Genomic DNA, 21,889 nt, shown 5'->3' on the forward strand with positions numbered 1-21,889 from the left:
CTAATAATATTATACATTAAATTAATGTAACCCTTGGACCTGGACACGCGGCAGAAAATTGATTCATGTATTAACCAATTCAAAATTATTAAAAAAATTATTATATAAAATTATTTAAGTTTTTGCTAAATCGACACTTGCAATTATGAGACGATGAACTTCCTAGCTACTGTAGCTAGCAGTAGTGACAGTGTTGGCAATAGATGTGATGGTGCTGACTGAAACTCCGCAAAAAGGATTGAACACCCGAGCAGATTTTATAACTAACATTACTGCCTACAGCAGGTAAGAGAAAATATTTAAGACTTCTGTAAATTCCATTTAAGACTCTTTAATACATTATAAGTTTTCAAGACCTGCAGATATCCTGTGACCATAGATAAAACATAAGAAGGCAATAATAATACAAAGACAAGATTTTTTCAGGGTCTGAAGGTAGCCAGGATAGGTTCATTAGCCTCTACTCCATATTAGCAATATTAGTGATGTGTAAAACACAGTGGCTAAACACTGAAAAGATTATGCTGGTGTCACACCTGCAGAATTTCTGTTTCTTTGAGGAACACACATCTAAAGATTACAATTTGATAACACAACAAACTTGGAGGGAACAAAGGCAAAAGTAATGCAACATTTGTTATAAGCTATGGATACAGAACATTCTTTGTACTGTTCTTTCTGTATACTATGTTTTAAATTTGGTTCATCTTTGCAAAGACACTTGTCAATGAAGAGAAGGTCTGTGTCATCATCAGTATGACATAGCAAACTACAGTTTTATTGGCTGTTATGTTTTTAGTCTTGGATGAACACACTCCACAGGACTGTACAAATACCAGCCCTGATTAAGTCTGTCTGATGTCTTTCGCTCACACACTCCTGTATGCTAGTAGTCACTGAGTACCTGAGCTGACATTCTGTGCTGAAACAAATTCCGAACACTGCACGTGCACATTAAATGATTTTAGATGGAGCAGTCCAGCAATCTGGATTTTGGATATGTTGATTCCATTTTACCTACAGTGGCTTGTAGTGTGTTGTGAAGTGTTCTTGGTGAAATTAATTTTGATTGTCCTCACATCATCATTCCTCATTTTTCTCTCAGTAGAATGCCAGATAGCGGGGACAATGACTAGGATTTTGGGATACAAACTCTCCCCCTGATTTTGAGGTGAAAAACTTTACTTCCTTGTGGGCAAAATGAAAAAAAAATAAATAAATGAAAAAAAAAAAAAAACAAGTGAGAAACATTAGAGAGAAAGAGACAGACAGAAAAAGGACATGGATGCCTCTGAGGGAGCTGTTAATGTGTGTGTATGTGTGTCCATCTGCCGAGGTCTTATGACACATATCCTAATGAAAAACCTCGTACTGTCTGGAGGTTTTACCACCTCTGGGCAGACATGCAGAGTGACAATGTGATGTCTGGTATCACTGTGAAACAGAGTCAAGTGTGTGTATAGACACAGAAGGAAAAATCAATTTTGAGACAAAAAATATAACAAATAAAAATAAATGAGGAATCTACACATAAAACATAATGTAAAATACAACTGTTAAAAGTGACTACATACTATCTGCAAATCCCTATAGGACAATGAGAAATATGCTAATGCTAACATGATTCCAGCAATTCATCAAGAAAGGAAATATGGTCATAAACATAATTGGATTGCAGTGTAGACACACACACAAACACACACACTCTCACTCTCTCACTCTCTCTTACTCCCCAGGACTTCAAAACTGAAAGAAAAAAGTGTTTTCATAGAAATTCCTAGTGCCTGTCGCTATAGAAACCATTTGCTCCCCTGATGGCAATAAAAGGAGCAAATTGCAGAGATGGAGGGTGGAGCCACGAGGAATAGAAGTGCACATGCACACACATATGCGCACAGCCCGCCTCGCCTGGAGAGCCCCCTTCAGTGCCCATACAACGCTGTCAAGATCTGGACATTGATTTGTGAGGGAAAATGTGTGTATACGTGTATGTGAGAGTGTGCACGTGTGTGTGGTGATACGCTAAAGGACCCGGAAGGCTTTATAGTCGTTCTGTCCTTATCACCATCCAGCTTTGCACTGCCTCTCAGACACTACTGAAGCATGTTGACACCTGTGCCCAGACGACGACATTACGAAATTACACCATATGTGTGTATTTGTGTGAGAGAACAGACCTAAAGACAGCTATCATCACCCTAGTTTGCCCTTACTAAAAACTAAATAGAAATAGCAGCTTCACCTCAACCTGAGCTCCTTCAGTCAAACCTCACTTTAGTTTTCATATCTGTTTCAGAGATAAAAGACTGCAGCAACCACTGAAACCACAAAGCAATGGAATATAATGAGAACCAAAAGAAAAAAAACAAACAAAACAAGTCAGAGAAAATAAAAACTAAATGAAATGTTCCGATGTATTTCAAAGAACATACTGTAAGCGTGCGCTCAAGAGTTTTATTAGAGAACATTTAGAGCATAATGAGCTGCGCACTCGCTCATATAAGAGTATGACCTCGTGTTTTTTTCAAAATAATTACAATTTAAATACAAGCAATTATAAATACTTCTATTCTGAGAAACTTTGGAGACAAGGCTCAGCAAAACTGAGCGTGTTTTCAATACGGTGAGTTTCAATGCAATGCAGTGTCGTTTGGAATGACACCTGGGTACTGCAAGACTGGCAGAAGGAGAAGAAACTTGAGGGTAAGCAAAAAAGGAACATTTTCTCAGCAAATGTTGGGTGAATTTGAACATATCTGCTACCATAAGTACAGTTACACTCATTGTCAAAATTCAGTGACGTGGTGAAAAGTTGGCTTCATGAAGTTAAGCTCATCATGAGAGATTTTTTAATGCATTTAGGAAAAACTCCCCTTTTCTCCATTACAATAGAAAACAGCTGTATCTGCCGTGCTGTTACAGACATCTGCGCTGGTATATAAACATCAGTCAGCAAACAAGGCTAAAAGTCTACAAACATGCTAGCAGCTCTGTGAGGCTGTACTTAAGCACAACATCGCTTTGAGCTAAATGCTAACCCTAGCATGGCAACATGCTCACAATGACAATGCTAACGTGCTGATCTTTAGGATATATAATGCATACTATGTCCGCCATCTTAGTTTAGCATGTTAGCATGCTAACATTTGCTAATTAGCATTAAACGCAAAGTACAGCGGAGGCTGATGGGAATGTCATTAGTTTTGGAGGTATTTAGTCATAAACCAAAGTATGTAGCATAAAGTATAACATTTTGCCATAATGATGACGCTAGAAAAAAAGTCAGTGGATCACCAAAGTTATTACAATTAGTCCTGAGTACACATGAGTGTGTATACCAAATTTCATGTCAGTAGTTGATATTTTAGTCTGGACCAAAATGGTGGACAGACAAACAGATATCCCTAGAACCATGCCGCTTGCGTGGCTAAAACTGGTTGGTTGCATGGTTAAACTGATGATGGCAGCCTCTTTCCAAACTCTTCATCCAACAAACTAACTGAGGAGGATGAATCCTAGGACAAACTTAATGCTAGAGATACATTTTAACATCTTTAGATGAGTTGTACTCTTTGTGATAAGGTACATCAAATATTAAGACACATACAAGCGTTTCATTCAGTTAAACCCAGGGATGTTTGGAGACTGGTGCTTTCACACCTGTAGTTCGGTTCATTTGCTCCGGACCAAGGGAAAAAAATGATACATTGTTGCGTTTTAGTTCTGGTCCTGTTCACACTGACTTTTTACAAACAAACCAAGAGGAGTAAACATGAAGTTATACAGACTGACAGGTAACTCGTTGATTGGACAGTTTTGGCAATTGTCATCCTGCATCATCAGGACGCACGTGGGGAAATCAAATTTCGGTGACTGACAGAAGTTTATGCAGCACTTTAATGCTTCTGATGTGTATATTTATGTTCTCTGGTGTCACAAAGAGCTCACGAAGAAATAACTGATCATAAGCATTATTAGTATTATTAGACTGCAAATCAAATAGAGACCCACCTTTTCAAGTGGTCTCGGTTTGGTTGTTTGGTCCGCACCAGGGTTCGATTGGCAGCTTTCACACCAGCCGAAATGAACCGTACAAACCGGGCAAACAGACCTGAGTTTGTTTTAACCGAACCAAACAGGATAGGTGTGAAAGCACCCTCAGATCAACTGCCAGGCAGACAACAACGGTGACAAATTAAAAGTTAAACAGTCTCTTGACAATTTATGGTATCTATAAACTGGCTGCAGAGGAGAGAGATAACAGGGTGAGGAGGGCTGGAGGACGGATGTAGAGGAGAAAAAAGATGAGGGAAGAGGGACGGAGGAGGGAGGAGGAAGGTGGAGGAGTGAAAACCATGAAATAGAAAAAGCATGCTAAGCCTGATCAATAGTAATTTTCCATGTCTGCGTGGAGGGTTATCTCTCCACTCGTTTTTTTCTTCCACTCCCAATATTTCCTCCTCTCCCCCTCTCCTGCTCTTCTCTTCCCATCTCCTATCTTTCTCTTTTGTTCCACCCTAATTTTCACTCCTCTCCTTTTCTCTATGTAACTGCTCTCAGCTTTGTCCTCTGCACCCTCTCATTTTCTCCCTTTCATTTCTCTCATCCACCTACTCTCCTACCTTACTCCCATATCGTGAATTCTCCCTGTGTGTTCCAAGCCTATCTTCTAAATGCTGTGCAATAAAATGGCTTGAGAATAGGGTAACACTCACTGTTGACCTGACGAGGGCTCTGAGAACAGGGGTATACTGTGGCCATAGATCAGTATGACGTCAAGCGCAATAGGCTGGCTTTTACGACATCAGCATGATGTAGCAAAAAGCAACATGAATGGGTTCAAGTGAATATACAGGGCAACACAGCTCAATTTTCCATTTGAATTTAGCAAGTTGTTTGGATCTTCTAAATGTCTAAAAGGTTAAGCTATGATAAATGTAGTATAAAATATGTTTGTGGATGAGTTGCATCAGGAGAACATGTGTTTTTTTTAAAGGTTGTGCATGTACAATCACTGTGTGTGCTCTGTGTATGTGTCTGTGTGTGTGTGTGTGTGTGTGTGTGTGTGTGTGTGTGTGTGTGTGTGTGAGCAAGCCGTTGCTAATCCCCTGAACTCATTAGCCTAATTGGACAGTCTGCAGAGAGCTGCACATTGATCTGGGCGTGTTATGATTCTCCTACCTATGAGCACTCACTCTTTTCTCCCTCTGTCCTCCCTCTTCCTGTCACTTCTCTCTCAAATGTCCTCCCTCTCTTCCTTTCTCCTCTGATCCCTCTCTGTGCATAGTAACCTTTGGCACCATAGACACACTCGTCCTATCTGGACACAGCTAACTACTCCGGAGTTGTTACCATTCTTTCTTTATGCCTGTTAGCGTTACATTATCCATACTATTTCAATTGGCTTCAGCTTGGTGGCACTAACAGCCAAATGTGTTGGGTTCAAAGAAGCTAATGTAATGACAGGGCTGTTGGCAATGTCAATAGCTGTATTTCCATCCAAGTATATTATGGCAGTTACTTATGGGAGAGATGATGTATTGAATTAAAAAAACCTTAAAGGAAATTGTGTATTTTGACAGACCACACTTTCACATCACATTTCAAAAGAGAAAAATACTTAAATAGGCTCCTTTAAGGAAATTCTGACGGTGAGTGTAAGCACTGTTTTATCTCACTGTCCAACAACTATATTAATCCTATGAAAAGCTGTTGATAAAATAACTGTCTTCCACAACTTCCCAGAAAATCTGTGCATACCGCTGATTACTGTTGTGATACCAGTGCCATTAGCGAGTAATTTAGAACATAAACAAATACATTTGTTTGTCTTCAGTATTCATAAATGGCCATACCAGTTGGTTGGGGTCCAAGCAGCTGATGCAACTCATAACCACAGACACACAGACCCAATGCAATTTGTAAGTCTAGAGCATCACAGAACAGTGAAATCTGTTTGTCTGGTGGACAAATAGGAAATGTGTAATGAAATGACATTTGGATGATGTCTTGTTGAGCAGAAGAACTTTCCCAAATTACACAGTTCAAAACATTAGCTAAAGTCATGTGGCAAACATTCCATTTACAAAACTACTGGTTTAAAGATAAATGATTATTAATATTCAGACTCTCATTATCTTTTGATGCCTTTAATTCCGAACTGAAACGAAAAAACAGACAGTAGGTCGCAAAACAAGTCTTCCCTTTATTCTTAAAAATATGCAATTTAGTCAGAATCAGTGGCCTCTCTTGTCTTTGTTTGTTGACTATAATCATAATATTGCCACTGACAATGACATGTAACACTGTTCCCCAGTCGTCGAAAGATGAATGATCTTGGGTGACCGTGTGTGAGCTGGAACCCAGAGGGAAACGCGGTACAGTGTTTTTCCTTCTCAGCATCCCTGAGAGTGTCCATAGTGAGAGAGATAGTGAGAGAGGAATAAAAAGGTTGCTAATGAATAACTTCAACTATTCATCTCCACCACCCCACCTGTCTCTCTCTCTCTCTCTCTCTCTCTCTCTCTCTCTCTCTCTCCCCCTGTCTCAGCAGGAGTTAGTTGATAATGAGGTGTGGTGTTGTCAGAATCACAGCCCATGCTCATCCATCCAACCTGCTTAGTAAGGGGCATGGCACACCACTGTCTGGTATGTGCACACATACACATATACACACGCAAGGTCATAAAGAGACAGATGTCAGGGTATACACTCGTGCACACATGCTGCCACACATGCAGAACACATATGGACACGGAGTACACACAGAATATGTACAAGCTTAGGAAAATACATAAACACACACTGTATGAATGCCTCACACAAAACACACACAGAAAAGAGAGAGAAACCTTGTCAGTGTTGCTGTTGACCTTTACTTGTCAGATAAGAGGGTCATTATCACTGTAATATGCCTGGGTGTGTAATATGTGCTATATGTGTGTGTGTTAGCAGTGTCTCTTTCAGATATCTTACCAGACTAACATTACACTACTTCTGCTCCTCTCTTCATCCAGACTATGTCTGTCTCTTCTCTTCTTCTCTTCATCCTACCAGCTCCTGATCTCCTCTGACCCACTTCCATTCATCCCTCTCTCTCTCTACTTCCACTCTCTATCTGTTATTTCCATCGTACATCATTCAGTCGCTCCCCCTCTTTCTCTTCCTCCTTCTTCCTCTTTTTCTACAGGAACTCCATTCATATACTGTGCCTTCTCGGCCCCTGTCTCTTTCTCTCAGCATATTATAATCTCTCCCTTCCTCTCCACGCTTTCTCCCTTTCAGGAGGGTGAAGGGTAAGTGAAGATCGTCGGATCCCAGTGGAGAGGCCCAGACATTGTGGGTGTGTGTGTGTGTGTGTGTGTGTGTATATGAGTGCGTGTTTGTGTGCGCCCCATCATTGCTCATCTCTGGCAGCCTCGCTGGCTGTTCCCCAAGCTACAAGCTACAGAATAAATACACTTTAAATCACCACACACACACACACACACACACACACACACACACACAAAAAGCAGCCTGCTCCCTGGCAGCACTTTGGTGCTGTTAAATGAGGGGTCTGGGGAGTTGTGTGGGCAAAGCCTTTGGCTACTCTCACTCTCCTCCTCTCTCCGTGCGTTCCTGTCAAACACATACTGGAAAAATACGCCGAAGTTATGACGGGCAGACTGTAATATACAAGGATATTCAAATGTTAAATAAATGGGATTCTGCTTACTGAACATAAAGGCTCTGTCTGGGGATCCAGACACTTTCCCCCAGAAATAGATGTACTGGTGGAGTGGAGAAAATGTCAAGACTACCTGCTCTTCACATGAACTAGATGGACCGACTGGATCCAGGAGAAAAATAGGATACATTTATTAAAATATTTGTGTGTGTGTGTGTGTGTGTGTGTGTGTGTGGAACTTTTAAGTTGCAAGAAACATGGATGACCTGTTACAAAGTTATCGAACAAGGGGTTTCACAATTTTATGTGAAGATAATAACCATATTATTATCTTGTTGCTGCTGTCTTGAGTTTCCCCAGACGCAAATTCAAAAAAATGCACTGAATTATTTCCTGGGTGTATATATGTATGTATATATGTAAATAATTGTAGAATATATATATTATATGTGTGTAGCATGAAGGGACTACTAACTTAATTCCGTTGTACAACCTTGTGTTGTATAATGAAAAATAAATTACCTCGTACCTTGTAGTTAAATGGTTATGAGTCTTCAACCCAACTAGTATGCCCCATCCTGGATTTCACCTCTTAGAATGCCCCGGAGGGATTTTCCTATTTTTGTACAAAAATTGGTTTTGCCAGTCACTAGTAATTTGGTTTCCAGAGTTCCACATCCACTGTTAATGAAACAGTCAGTTTGGGGTTTATTAACATAACTGCGGTATTAATTATGATTAAATGTACTGATTGTCTATATGCATTTTGCCCCTCATGTCACATACCATATGTATAGATCATATCTAGCAGAATAAAAAATGTATTTAGATGCTGAATTGGAAAAAGGTAAATATTGAATACCGTTCGTTTTCCAGTTGTGACATCACCCTGAGGGGCAGAGGAGAAAGGCTTGTTTAAAGGATGCCATGCCAATGCGTCAAAAAGGTAGTGAAGAAGTAGGGAGTTTCAAATCCATGTTACACCATATTTACTTCCATCTATATAACCAATAGTATGTGGACACCCCTATCTTATAGTTTTGTATACTTTTAGTCCATGGTTGTTCTTCACAATGTGGGCTTGGCTCCTTAGCTCAAGTTAAACCTAAATTTCTTTTGCCACCTGGGGGCAGCAGAAACAAGTCGTGAACACAACATTGACATAACACCTTTTAAGTTGATATGGTATGATATAACTTGTTAACAAACAGTTGCTTATTTCCAAATCCAGCAGTTATGGAGGAACATTATCTTAATGATAATGTTCCTTTGGAGTCATGTTTCTGGCCTTTTGATGAATGTAAGTGTGATATTTACTCTCTATTAGCTCTGTTTTTGGTCTCTAACAACTCCCGAAGGGAATTTCTGTCTCTTTAACTGCTAAATGCTCCACTATGTTCACCAGCTAGTCTCTAACTGTGTCTGTCTGGTGCTGAGCAGGTAGTGTACAGTGAGTTTTTCGACGCTTTTTTGACACTATGAGAGCCGTGACAGTGAACCTAACCAGTAATTGCGGGCCGGACGGCTAAACAATGAGTGAAACTCACTATAAAGCTCTGTAAGGCCGAGGGGAGCTGCAGATTCAGGTGATAATTTTCTGTAGGCTCATCAGTACGAGCAGCCTCTTTCACATTGTCATTTGATACATTGTTATTATAAAAATATCAATTATAGCTGCTTTAAGGGAAATCTAGCATACAAAGATATTCTAGACAACAGTATGTTTCTAACTTTGTGGCAACAGTTTGTGGAAGGCCTTTTCCTCTTTCAACATGATAATGCTTCCATGTGCAATTTGAGGTCCATAAAGAAATGGTTTTCTCAACACCTTTGGGATGAATTGGAACGCAGACTGTGAGCCGGCCAACCTCACTAATGTTCCTGTAGCAGAATGGGAGCAAATCCCTGCAGCCAGAATCAAAAGCCTTCTTCAAAGCCTTCCCAGAAGAGTGGAGGCTGCTTATTAATACCCACTGTTTTGCAATGAGATAAGTTTAATGTTCAAGTGTCCACATACTTTTGGCCATGTAGGACTCCAAAGCCTTTAAAGAATCAGAAGCAGTAAAGTAAATGTTTACAAGTGTAAACTAATTCCCTACATAAATAACTGCCTTTTTTTATCTGCCGATGTTTCGGGTCATTTTTCAGTTCAGACTGAAAATCAAAAACAAACGAACATTACTGGTTCTTTTTCAGCGTCTCACTTTAGTATGATTTTAAAACTGTCACCGCCTCCACATTCAGTGGGATTCTATATCACTCTCCACCGTCTCTGCAGTGGCCGTGGGTGCAGGTGGTGATAGCCGCCCCCCTTCCTCCCTCTCCACTGGTTCTTTCTATGCCCATTTAACTGCATATTTTAAACCAGTCGAGTGTGTGGAGAGAGAATCAAACTGTGAGTTTTGTTATGCTTTAAGACAACTAAATACAGCACTTGCTAGCGTTAACATTTTGTCGACTCAGTGTTTTGGGCTTGGACACAGAGCACCTAATTGAAAAGTCTGCAGCCATTGGAAAAGCACTGTTTTGTAGCCAGGAGCTTATAGCTGTCTAATGGTGGTGAAATAATAATGATGTTAGCCTGTGATCTGTCTACTCATTCTTTAAATATGTATATACTCCAACTGTGCCAACAGATAAATGAAACAATGAAATCTGACAAAGTGGGATTATGCTGCACACAGGAACACACACACGTGCACGCACAGACTATATATATCCCTGACCCCAGGCTGTCAGTGCATCTTGTCCTCATCCAGCTCTGTGTCCTTCCCACAATGTAACATCAACTAGGTTAACTGCAGCTTATATGGCACAGCACTGCTGTCCTCAATGTCTCGTCTTACCTTTCTATGCATCTTTCTCTCTCTACCTGTATCTTTCTGTCCTTATTAGTCTGAAGTAGTAGGGTAGGGTAGTGTTCATCAGCCCCAGGAGTGCAGAAATTTCTCATCCTATGGAGACCCAGTGAGCCTAACAGGTTACAATATAACAATCAATAAAGCTGGAGTCGCAGGGTTTTCGACTGATATTGAGGAAATATTAGTCTTAATTAACATTATGTGAGACGGTGAATTGTGACCGAAACCTCCTATCTACAGCGTGGTACCTTGTGTTTTCCTAAAAGTACAGAACACAGCCAGATGTTGAAAGGACTGGTTAACAATAACAGACGGGAGTAGCTTTTTGAGAATACATGAAGTGGAGCTGTTTCAGATTGAAAATTCATGAAAAAAAAAGAAAGAAAAAAAAAAATGTCCATGAGCAAAAGAAATTCACTTCCAGTGATCTTGATCATCCTGTCCTAACTAGTTCCATGCATAATCATCATCATCCCTTATGAACTTCGTCAAAAGAAGTGACAAATATAAAGAGGACAGCAGGTGGTTCACCGCTGCAAGACGAAAGTCTTGTGTAGCTTTTCAAATTGTAACGAAGGAACGAACTAAGGATATTTACGTCGGACTTAAATGAGAAGAGAAAATGAGGAATATACAGCTTGTTGAGTGTTGCTTTGCTGTGGAAGAAACTTCAGAGGAAAAAAGGGCCTCAAGTGTTTTACAAGCTTTCACAGTATTTTTCCGCGATAGCCTTGCAGAAACTATGAGAAAACTGTATCCCATAGACAGTGCAACTCCAGGCTTACTATTTGATTGATACTGCTGGTAAACTTGGATTCATCTTTTAAAACTGAATCTTGACAGGCAATAGTTGAATATTAATATTCCTGTAACAGCTTAACATTTAGATATGTTACAGCATTTTACAAAATACAAATGTGAGCGAGACCTGCATTTATAGAGGTATAGGAAAAACAAAGTAATTCAGCATCTAACAAGTCCTATATTTACTTTCAAATGTAGATAGAATAAATGTCAACTAAGCACACACTCCAGAAGCATCATGGAGCGAGCATTACAGCCTTATGAAGCGGATTTATTCTGCCTTCAGTTGCAGCAGTCTTTGGAAGGACCTTCTTTTTGTGTTTTCTTTAGCTGCCCTTTCTTCTGCAGCCTTTGTCTTTGAGGCATAGAGGCTATTTTCTCATTTATAAAAAAAAAAGAAAGCAAGAAACTAAAATCAATACGTCCCTCTTCTTCTCATTCTCTGTTTTCTTAAAATCCCCCAAAACAAACCCTGTGGTGTTCGACCAGACTAAGGACAGCTGTCATTGTTAGGAGCTTAAGTTATTAATAAACCTGATGTGGATGTATAAAAACTCAGGCAGTGACATTTTCAGAAGAATAAATGCCTCTCTGGCTATTCTCTGTCTGAAGTGGGAAAGAAATCAAAAGAAGAAAGTACTTACCTGAGGCGTTTTTCAGGTAGCCGTTGGAGTCCACTGTGGTGTACATGACGTAGGGACCTGGCTGGTTAACACCAAAAGGCTGCAAAAACACACATGCAAACACAAATTAAAAAACGGACACATTTTGACATTTTGCAAGTATCTTTTCGCATCAGCTTTCTGTCAGTAAGGGCGGAAGAGGCCAGGGAGAAATAAGTAGGGAGGGGTGAAAGAGAAATACAGAAAGACAAGAGAGAGACAGTGGGGAGAAAGACAGACAGGCATGGTGTAACCACTGTGACCTTGAGCAATTTTTTTGTTTTATTTTCACTAGGTGACATGGCAAATGTCTGACCTAGCTGGCATGAATCTGACTGAGCATGAATGAGTGTGACGGCTGCGTGTTCATGTGGCTGTGTGGGCGGATACAGAGGGGTTTGTCTTATCTCTTCATTATGAAAGGATGACAACTAATGAAGAGATCTGTCGAGCCATCCTTCGCTTTACGTCAGCTAATCGCGAGCCTGTTACACACGCAAACATACACACTGCAAGAGAAACGTGGCCCTTTATGCCGTGACACTCAGCGATCGGGTGAGAGAGGAATAGAAATGAGGTCAAAAAAAGAAACAGAGAGAGAGAGAGAGAGAGAGAGAGAGAGAGAGAGAGAGAGAGAGAGAGAGAGAGAGAGAGAGATGCGAAAGCCACAGAGGAGCAGATTAGTGGGCTCAAAGAAAGACAGAGGAAGAGAGGTGTGACTAAGAAGAAGAGGAGCAGGAGAGTGAAATGAAAAGATAGAGGGGGTGATGGATGGGAGAGGAGAGGAGTAGAAACAGCCGCAAGCTCCACTCGTCTACTGCATTCATCATACCTTTCAGTTAGACAACAAGCGGGTGGAAGAGCAGACAGACAGAAAACCAAAACAACTCTAATACCAGCAGCCTCTTGTTGATGCCAAAGCTAATGTGTTTTGCAAAGGGCTTTCCACTGGTGAAAGGTTGTATAAGGAGTGAGGCTTGGCCGCTGTGCTTCTGTCAGATTTCTCTGTCCACCTACACATTATCATCAGACACGAGCTCTCTGGGATAAGGAGCTTAAAGCTAACTGGTCCATAAATTGATGGCTGCATTAACCCTAAAAGTGTATTATAGTTTAAGAGCTCATAGTATGTTTTCCATGCAAAACCATATACCCCATTCAGACCAATGATGCCGGTCATGTGTCCTGGGTCTATCTGTAAGGGTCAATGCACTTCAGTGACCCTCCTTCACCACCCCCCTCCCGACCAAGGTTGCACTGGCGTTGCTACCAGGAGTGGAGACTGGAATCTCTGCAAGAAGCAGGAGACTCATGAATGGGTCCGATGCCGGTCAATATAGTGCGATATGTGAATTTAAACTCTGGGTTCTTCACCCTTATGGAGGAAAGGCCACTGTGTTGGCAAAGCGAGAGCTCCTGCAAAAACAAAACAAATGTAGGGTCATCTGACAAAACAGTTGAACCTAGCTCAAGTTTTGATGCGACGCAAAGCAACATCATCTGGTAATGCGCAGTATTGTCCAATCAAATAGGTGCAAGGGCACATTTCTGGAAGATTACTTACTGTAATGCGAATGGCATATTTCTGCTGTTTACCTTGTGACTGTTGAGACGGAGGATAAAACAAGTGCTGCTGTAGGTTGACTGCTGGACTGTACTACATCTTCTCATCAGAATCTGAAGCAACGCGTCCCCATCAACCTTTTTAACGCAAAGCTGTTTTCAGTCTGAACAGCTGGTAAGGCAGGGTAATTGCTTTGTCTGATCAGGATTTAAATAGCCTTCAATGTGCTGATTTGATATTAGATTAGATGTCTTCTAAAGGAGTAATACAAAAGGTCATCTTTTGTTGTTACCTCTGTTTATGTGTATTTTTTTTTGTGTGTATATGACTGTACTGAGATTATATATTGTGGTATCTGTATTTTTGTATGTATGTATGTATTGATGTTGTTTTCATGTCCAAGTTTTTGTTATTGAAACACATTCTAGAGCCACAAATGGAGCTTAAGGCCAAGCTGGGAGAACTGTAAAAGACCGAACTTAACCTTGTGGAAGCTTGTATGTAAAAACTGATAAACACTGTCTGGCCTTGTCACACCAATGCAGACATGAAGCCTTGGATACCTCATAAACCAGAATGTGGGCAGACGGTAAACTATGAACAGCTAGCTGTTATTATAAAATGATTAGTACAAACCCAGTCTCAGCAGAGACAATCTATGTCAAAGTGTCCCTGAACAACAACAACAAGCAACAAACCCCAAAATATATTTATTAAGGAAGGAGTTGGAAAACATGCACATCTAGCATTTATTTGCCCCTGTATTAAAAAATTCTTAAAACGTACACTGATATTTTGTTGGAAAATGCCAACCGCAAGGAAGAGCATGAGATACAGTACAGTAAGCATGGGCTACTACTGACTTGTATTATGAAGGTCTGTTACTTGGATCAGGTGCTGTTTTATCGCACAAAAACAAACCTAATTTAATTTTGTACATTCCATTTTTTGTACTTTTTTTCCCCAGGCTGCACTAAAAGAAAGGTACTTTACATATAAAGGGGAGCTTATACTGCCCTTGAGCTCAAAAACACATCACCCATTCAAATCCCCTTCCCTAATTTCCTGAATATAAAGTTGATCCCCCCCATAGACATTAAGTTTGGCCAGCAGTGGGGATATTGCAGCCTATCTCTCTCTTCCTGCTGAGTACAGACTCTGGAGGAATAAAAGGTGTATGCATGAAAAGATAAGTGTGATGACTACAGACAGTACACCCAGACAGACACACCTGGTCAGACTGGTCAGTGGTCAGACAGATAAGAAGCTAGTCTACCGCACAATACTATTTTATGCTGTCATTAGAAAGGTAGACAAACAAAGACAGATTTCTTACCTTGACATCTTCTGGGCAGTCATTGGAGCAGAGGCCGCTGAGCACTGAGGAAGTCAGAGATACGAGAGTTAGACATGTTGCTCAGCGTGTGTTACATGTCCAACACAATAACACACTCTGCTGTGGAACAAGTGTCATCTGTGATGGTGCTGTTGCGGTGCCCTAAGGGCCACTGTCTCAACATGTATCAAACATCAAGCGGGTCAAACTCGCACAGAGAGATATACTTTTCTTACACGATGACGAAGTTCCACTGTGTCTGACAGTCAAAACAAAGAAAAAAATCAAATTCATATTATCCGTGCTTAAGCATTCCTCACATTCACATATTTCATACAATTTAACTGTGTGCTAGGTGAATGTGGACAAGACAGACAAACAAAGAAGGGAGGGAGGGAGGGTTATAAATAAATTGCCAGCAATGAGAAACATAAAAAATAAATGTGCAAACTATTAACGCTGTGTGTGCGTGTATACGTGTGTGCTAAGAGAGCATTTCACTTATTTGTGTGTACAAGTGGAGCAAGGACAAAATCCACTGAATTGCTAATCAGTCATTAGACAAGTGACTTTATTAGCATACTAATAGGGTCCTGGGTCTAGGTTGCTTTGATTTGCCTGATGGAGTCACACTGAAGCCCAATACTCTGTTAAAAAGGTCTGCACCCAGCGCTGTAATAAACAGCAGCCAAACTCAGTGCACATATTCAAAGGGAACATCACAGTACCCCTCGCTCAACACTATAGACAGTGGGTGGATGAAGCCTCGGAATTGGATTGTTCATTACTAACTTGCCACAAACATGTTAATCACAAACAGTTACTGTACACATAGCCTCAATAACCCATCTGAACAAAAGTAAGCACTAATTATTTTATGACGGGTTTTCAGTTATGTGAAGGCTCTTTAAAATGGGTTGCTGTACACTAATGCGGGACAATGGCAGGAGGCGACAGGTGACCCTGAATGCAGAAGTCACTCGGATATTCATAACGAACTGTGGAATGTTCCTTGTTACATACTCTCCATTCACCCATTCATTCAATCACATTTCATTCTTGTCTATAGCTCCCTAATCATTTTTATCCACACCTCCCCATTCACTCGACACCATGATTCCTCTATTCAGTCTTCTACACTGTTTAGAATATCTATAGAACTATGCAGGACGGCATTGAGCATTAACAAATGACAACTATTAAGAAAGGCTTAAATACAGTGTATTACAGCAATTTAGACCCACTGGCACCGACAGTGTTTTCTGAAGCACGTCTGGACTGCTGTGTCAAGGAACAAATCTGTTTCTGTTTCTTCAAATGTGTTGCAAATTCACAACATTTCTGAGAGACGCTTGTGTCAGTACACAACCCACTCTTACACAAGTCTATATTTGTTTCTACTTGCACACCTTGTGAAGTGAAGGGAGCCATTCACATCACACAAAGCTTCAACTTCCTCAAACTACTGATTGTTGTGCACTTGTGAAGGATATCTACAACAATCAAGCTCCAGTTTCGCTATGAGCATTCTAACTTCACAATGGGCAAAGACAATTATTTTTAGGATTTAGGATGGCAAAGTCTGCCTGTCCATTGGCTGGTCCACCATTTATAACATCTTCTGAATATCTCAACAACTATTGGATGAAAGGATGAATCCCACTGACTTTGGTGATCACCAGACTTTTCCTTTAGTGCCACCAGGTTTACATTTGTAGTGGCAATGGATGGATTGCCATTAAATGTGAACAGACATCCATGCTGCCCTTTAGGATGAATTGCAATAACTTTGGTTCTCCCTTACTTTTCATCTTGCCTCATCATAAGGTCAAAAAATTGAATTTGTCCAATATTTTGGTTTATGACCAAAATACCTGCAAACCGAATTACATTCCCATCAACCTCTGTTGTACTTTGTGTTTAGTGTTAGCATGTCTAATTAGCTAAACTAAGATGGTGAACACAGCATGTTGGCATTGTCATTTTGAGCATGTTAGCATGCAGGTGTTAACTTTTAGCTCAAAGCACCACAAGTACTGCATCACTGTAACTTGATTATAAGATGACTGCTAGCACTGGATTATCCAAACAAAGTGTGATTAATTACGGCAGTGTTGTATGCTAATGCTGTAGTGGTCCAGGGTTGAGGACTGCATTGCACCATTTTCTTGTAATCCAACTACATGGTAAACCTTCTGCCATCACTTTGTGTGAATAAACAAGAGGATTTTTTTCTTTTAAAGCTTTGCTTTAAAAAGAAATGGCGAACGTGAGGAAAAGGCAAATTTGCTGCTTTGAAGTTCACAAGCTTATTAAGTATATGCCTGAAGCGGAATTCAGATGGAGTTCCCATCAAAGACAAACATGTGTTACTTGACCCTAACTGACCACACTGCATATCAGTGGCTACTCAATATCCTTGTAAAACAGGTTTCAGTTAGAAATTAAAATGTAATTTTATTAGGAAAACACACTTTAATCTCTTATCAAGGCCCTTGTTTTGCTGTCATTTATCATTGCTCTTCAAAGTATATTTAGTAATCACATGAGTATTCTAGAAAATGGTTAGTGGTTGTTTGCAACACGAGGGCTGCAAAATGTTTGAAGTCAACGATATCAAAACAGGCCAGGCCAGTGACCACACACCATTCATCATTTAATGAGACTGTAAAAACTTAAATTATGTCTTATGTCTACATATTTACTCAATGTGGTAACGTAAGTGAGAGAGAAATCTGGAACCTCTAAGATGACTGCAGTTAGCTCCCAAAGCCCAAGGCTGTTTCTGGCTATTGTAGTGCCTTAGAAGTTGAGTAAAGCTGAATAAACCTGAATGAAACAAAAATCATTAGGTTATTTGGCTCTGAAAAGACCAACAGCCTTTTAGGAGTGCCAGTGGAAGTCAGAAACAGCCCTGTGTGTAATTATACTGCTCATACGCGCTGAGCAAACATCACATCAACATCACAGGCTTTGGACCAAAGTCATCTATGAAGGACACCGATGATCAATAAATCATAGGGATCAGATTATTCATTGTTTGTTTGAATTTCATGCTGTTTGAGGTCACGCTACAGGCACCACTGTCACTGTAAATCAATAACGCAGAGGGACTAAACTGTTATTTGTTTGAAGTCAGTCTCATTTGGGATTATCTGGAAAGAGAACATAGGACATAAGACAAAGACTGTAGCAGGACTCAAAGCCATCAGCTCATAGCACAGTTCCCAAACTAAAGAATCTCATCCCTTAAGAGCCAAGTTTAGTGTATTGCATTCTTTACAATTCACTCTCATATATAGAATAACCTTTTTCACTTCAGCAGTTTTCTCTCTTTATGCCTGTGTGATTCACAGGTCAGTTAAGAAATCTGAAGTGTGTAATGCACTTCCCAGAGGAGTCTCTGCATCTCTGTGGGCTACAGCACGAACTCTGAACTTGTGTCATCTTTAGTGTTAATCTGACAGCAAACTTAATTAAAATACATCCCTAGTAAGACTCATGTGAAATGTATCCTCAAATTACAAAACACCATGGAAAAAAGAAAGATGTTGGCGCATGAAAGGACCAAAAGGAACAAACAATGTCACCCAGCTTGAATACAAATATACTGTGTGTCAGTAATTGATTGTCAGGATACTCTCTTATGGGAAACAAGTGAAACGAGGTGTTTACTGTCAATTTAAATGGACACATTCGAGAAGAATTTATGTGCATGGCAATCTACATTTTGGTGAAACAAAATGCAGATTTTAGTGACATTTTAATTTCCAGTGTAGATGTAATAAAGGTATATCACACCTGACACCCCATGGACATAACACTGTCAGAGCGCCCTTGCCTCATGCCAAACTTCTTTCATTTCCTGTCAAATGTGAAAAACTCAATAAAGTCCAATCAAAACCAGGAAGGAGCCTATTCTTCTCTTCTCAGGTATGTGTGGCAATGGAAAAATTAGTTAATCTAAATCAGTGAGAGGGGACACACACATGCTACATTAAGAATTTTCTGACATGAATTCACTGATGCATGAAGAGAAAGAGAGAGAAAAACAGACATAAAATGAATGCAGAAGTCCTTCCCAACTCAGTGGGCGTGCAATCTATCCAGGAAGTAGATGAGTCTGTGTCAGTGTGAGTATTTGTGTGTGCGTGCGCGCGTGTGTGTGTAGGTAAGTCTGTCACTACACTTATGAGAGAGAGGAAGCTCAAATCTAGTGTTTCTTCTGAGGCTGCTTTGTTCTCTATACTTCAATCCTTGGTTGACATGTAACATACATAACAGCTCCTCCGTGGCCAAAACAAGATTCCTGGAATAGCTCTCACACATCCTATGGGGAACAGATCTTGCCTCTTGCCAATACAATAGTCTCTCCCACACACATACATACAGTGCAGCCCATATAGCCTGTTTGGGACTGAGCTAGCCTATTTTCTAGTGTAATATTAAGACTGATGGGAGCTCTTTCGCAGGACTAACCTAATCAAGTGGAGGATGAACTGGTCTGTGTACTCTGTGTGGGTCTGTGTGTGTGTGTGTGTGTTTTCATCACTGTAACAATGAGGCAGCCAGTGAGCAGCGTTTCATGAACAGTGTGTGCAAATGTGCATGCTCTTTTTTTTTTTTTCAGTCCAGTGTGATTTTAAGCGTGTTACTGAAAAATCGCCAGTCTCCATGAGCAAAATAGCCCATGTGTAACTGTGATTGTGAATCAGAGAAAAAAATCATGTACATACAATGTTGCAATAAAAATAGGAAAATAAAGGCAGTTTTCCAGGCCTCCAGAAGGATCAGGAACGTTATGTTTTGTATTAGAGATTATGGCTTTGATTTAGTTTAATGGTTAAAATAGTTATTATTAAGTGGACACTAAAATGATTGACTGAGTTATATTGACTTTGGAGTGGCCTAGTCAAAGTCCTGACCTGAATCCTACTGAGATGCTGTGGCATGACCTTAAAAAGGCAGTTCATGCTCGAAAACCCTCTAATGTGGCTGAATTACAACAATTCTGCAAAGATGAGTGGGCAAAAAGTCCTCTACAGCGCTGTAAAAGACTCATTACAAGTTACCGCAAACACTTGATTGCAGTTGTTGCTGCTAAGGGTGGCCCAACCAGTTATTAGGTTTAGGGGGCAATCACTTTTTCACACAGGGCCATGTAGGTTTGGATTTTCTTTGCCCGTAATAATAACAACCTTCATTTAAAAACTGCATTTTGTGTTTACTTGTGTTATCTTTGACCAATATTAAAATTAATTTGATGATCTGAAACATTTAAGTGTGACAAACATGCAAAAAAAAAAAGAAATCAGGAAGGGGGCAAACACTTTTGCACACCACTGTATATATAAGGACTGTTTTGTACCTATTCACAAGCACAAAATTTCCCATGGCCAGTTCCCATGGGAATCCAGCTGTGTGGTTCTCAAACACTGCTGAATACACAGACAGAGTGCTGGTCTCCCGCTAAGAAGCTAACATCCCCAAAGAAGGGATCAACTGGCCTGTGTGAGATATGCTTAACAAGTGCACTCCAATGAGCTACTTTTTTTTTTTTTAATCCAGCCAGTTTAAAATGTGCACTGGCCAGTCACAAATTGTGAGGGAGAACATTTGTTTTCCAAAAAAACAAGCTAACGACCAAGATGTCTCTGCGATGTCTCAGCATGTTGTTCTGTGGCAATTAAATCAGATGTGGTCAGAGCTCTGGATTTTAATAACGTGGTGGATGCTTCTGCCCAGGACCTGATGAGAAAAAAAATAGCCCACAGACCCACAGCTCACTGCGTGGGTCTGTGGCTAGTTGGATGATAAGCAAGAGTCAGGTTCTATGATCAGACGTACTTTGCTTATCAATATGTCAGGCCTTGTTGAGTTTCAGTGACAGCTTGACCACAGTTGCCAGTTAGAAATTCCGATTTAACAGAGGAGGCGCACTGATGGGTTTGGATGAAAATGCATCACTTTGTAATACACAGTCTGCCATTGTTGAGGGGGGGCCTCTGTGCTCTTAATCCGTGCTGCCAGTTTGTGGTCTGGGACACTAGAAAGCAGGTCATTTCTCACCACTAAGACTAACTTATTGGTGTAGTGTGCTTTAGTGTTATTACTGCTACTAGGTGCCAGATGTGTTGTATCAAAGTTTCAGAAATGTGGGGACAAGAGTGCCCTATACATTTACTTCTTAAAACTAAACATTGCATGTGTGTCTTAGACTCCTCAGATGGATGATGTATTAAATGCAGAGGATTAGACTTGCTATCTCTTACATTCTGTACAACAATACCTTCCTGTTAAAGCCTATCAGGTTTGAGATTAATTTACTGACATCTGAGGTGTTGTTTGGGGCTTAGGTGTTGCCATTAAATATTAATGACTAGCTAGCTGTAATTTTAAGCATTTATTCACATGCACAAGCAATAATTTCATCTGACTTTCTAATGAATATCAGGCAAAAGCTTGAAACCTTGCAGAAAATAATAGCTGAATTAGATTTGAGATTCCATCAGCTGGGTCATAGACAAATGACTTTTTCAATTGTTGCCCCAAAAAATTCAATGATTACTAGTTATCAAATATTTGAAGGCAAATTTAAAATACTACTGACCTATTTTATGTGAACAAATAGGGAGAGTGGGGAATCAACAATATCTTTGCTCAGCTTTGTCTCATCATAATCTGATAAATCTTATGTAGATTACTTGCTATAAACAAAGTAGGAACTGTACGAACCCTTCTTAACTTCTGCTATGACTAAACGTATTATTATTTGGCACATCACAGCTTTTTTTTTTTTAATACAAACACACTGAATGTTTTAGTTTGAAATGGAGTCCCAAACATGCAGCAGCAAACATTTCATACACAGATAACAAATCTGAACACTTATTTGATGTTCTTCTTATGCTTGCTACAAACACTGCACCATGAAACCTCTACAGTTTGCAACAGATATGGTCTATGACTGCATTTTCACCCACCAGAAAAAAC

At 40.1% G+C, this 21,889-nt stretch overlaps 1 protein-coding gene and 1 long non-coding RNA gene across 2 annotated transcripts in view; both read right to left on the bottom strand.

The window, feature by feature from the left end:
• The window catches only part of itfg1 (integrin alpha FG-GAP repeat containing 1), a 144,334-nt gene that overhangs the window by 21,526 nt on the left and 100,919 nt on the right, over positions 1–21,889 (bottom strand). The window contains exons 13-14 of the mRNA XM_044194728.1: positions 14,897–14,940; positions 11,979–12,057 (exon numbers count right to left, since the gene is read on the bottom strand). Coding sequence (XP_044050663.1) covers positions 11,979–12,057; positions 14,897–14,940 — 123 coding nt within the window. The remainder of the gene's footprint in view (positions 1–11,978; positions 12,058–14,896; positions 14,941–21,889) is intronic.
• On the bottom strand, positions 6,419–11,967 carry LOC122875542. Its single transcript, XR_006377840.1, has 3 exons — positions 10,516–11,967; positions 8,532–8,558; positions 6,419–7,831 (listed from the first exon to the last, which is right to left on the bottom strand). It is a non-coding gene; the product is annotated as an uncharacterized LOC122875542 (long non-coding RNA).

This window comes from Siniperca chuatsi, linkage group LG1 (genome assembly GCF_020085105.1).
Source record: "Siniperca chuatsi isolate FFG_IHB_CAS linkage group LG1, ASM2008510v1, whole genome shotgun sequence".
In the NCBI taxonomy this organism is placed as follows: domain Eukaryota; kingdom Metazoa; phylum Chordata; class Actinopteri; order Centrarchiformes; family Sinipercidae; genus Siniperca; species Siniperca chuatsi.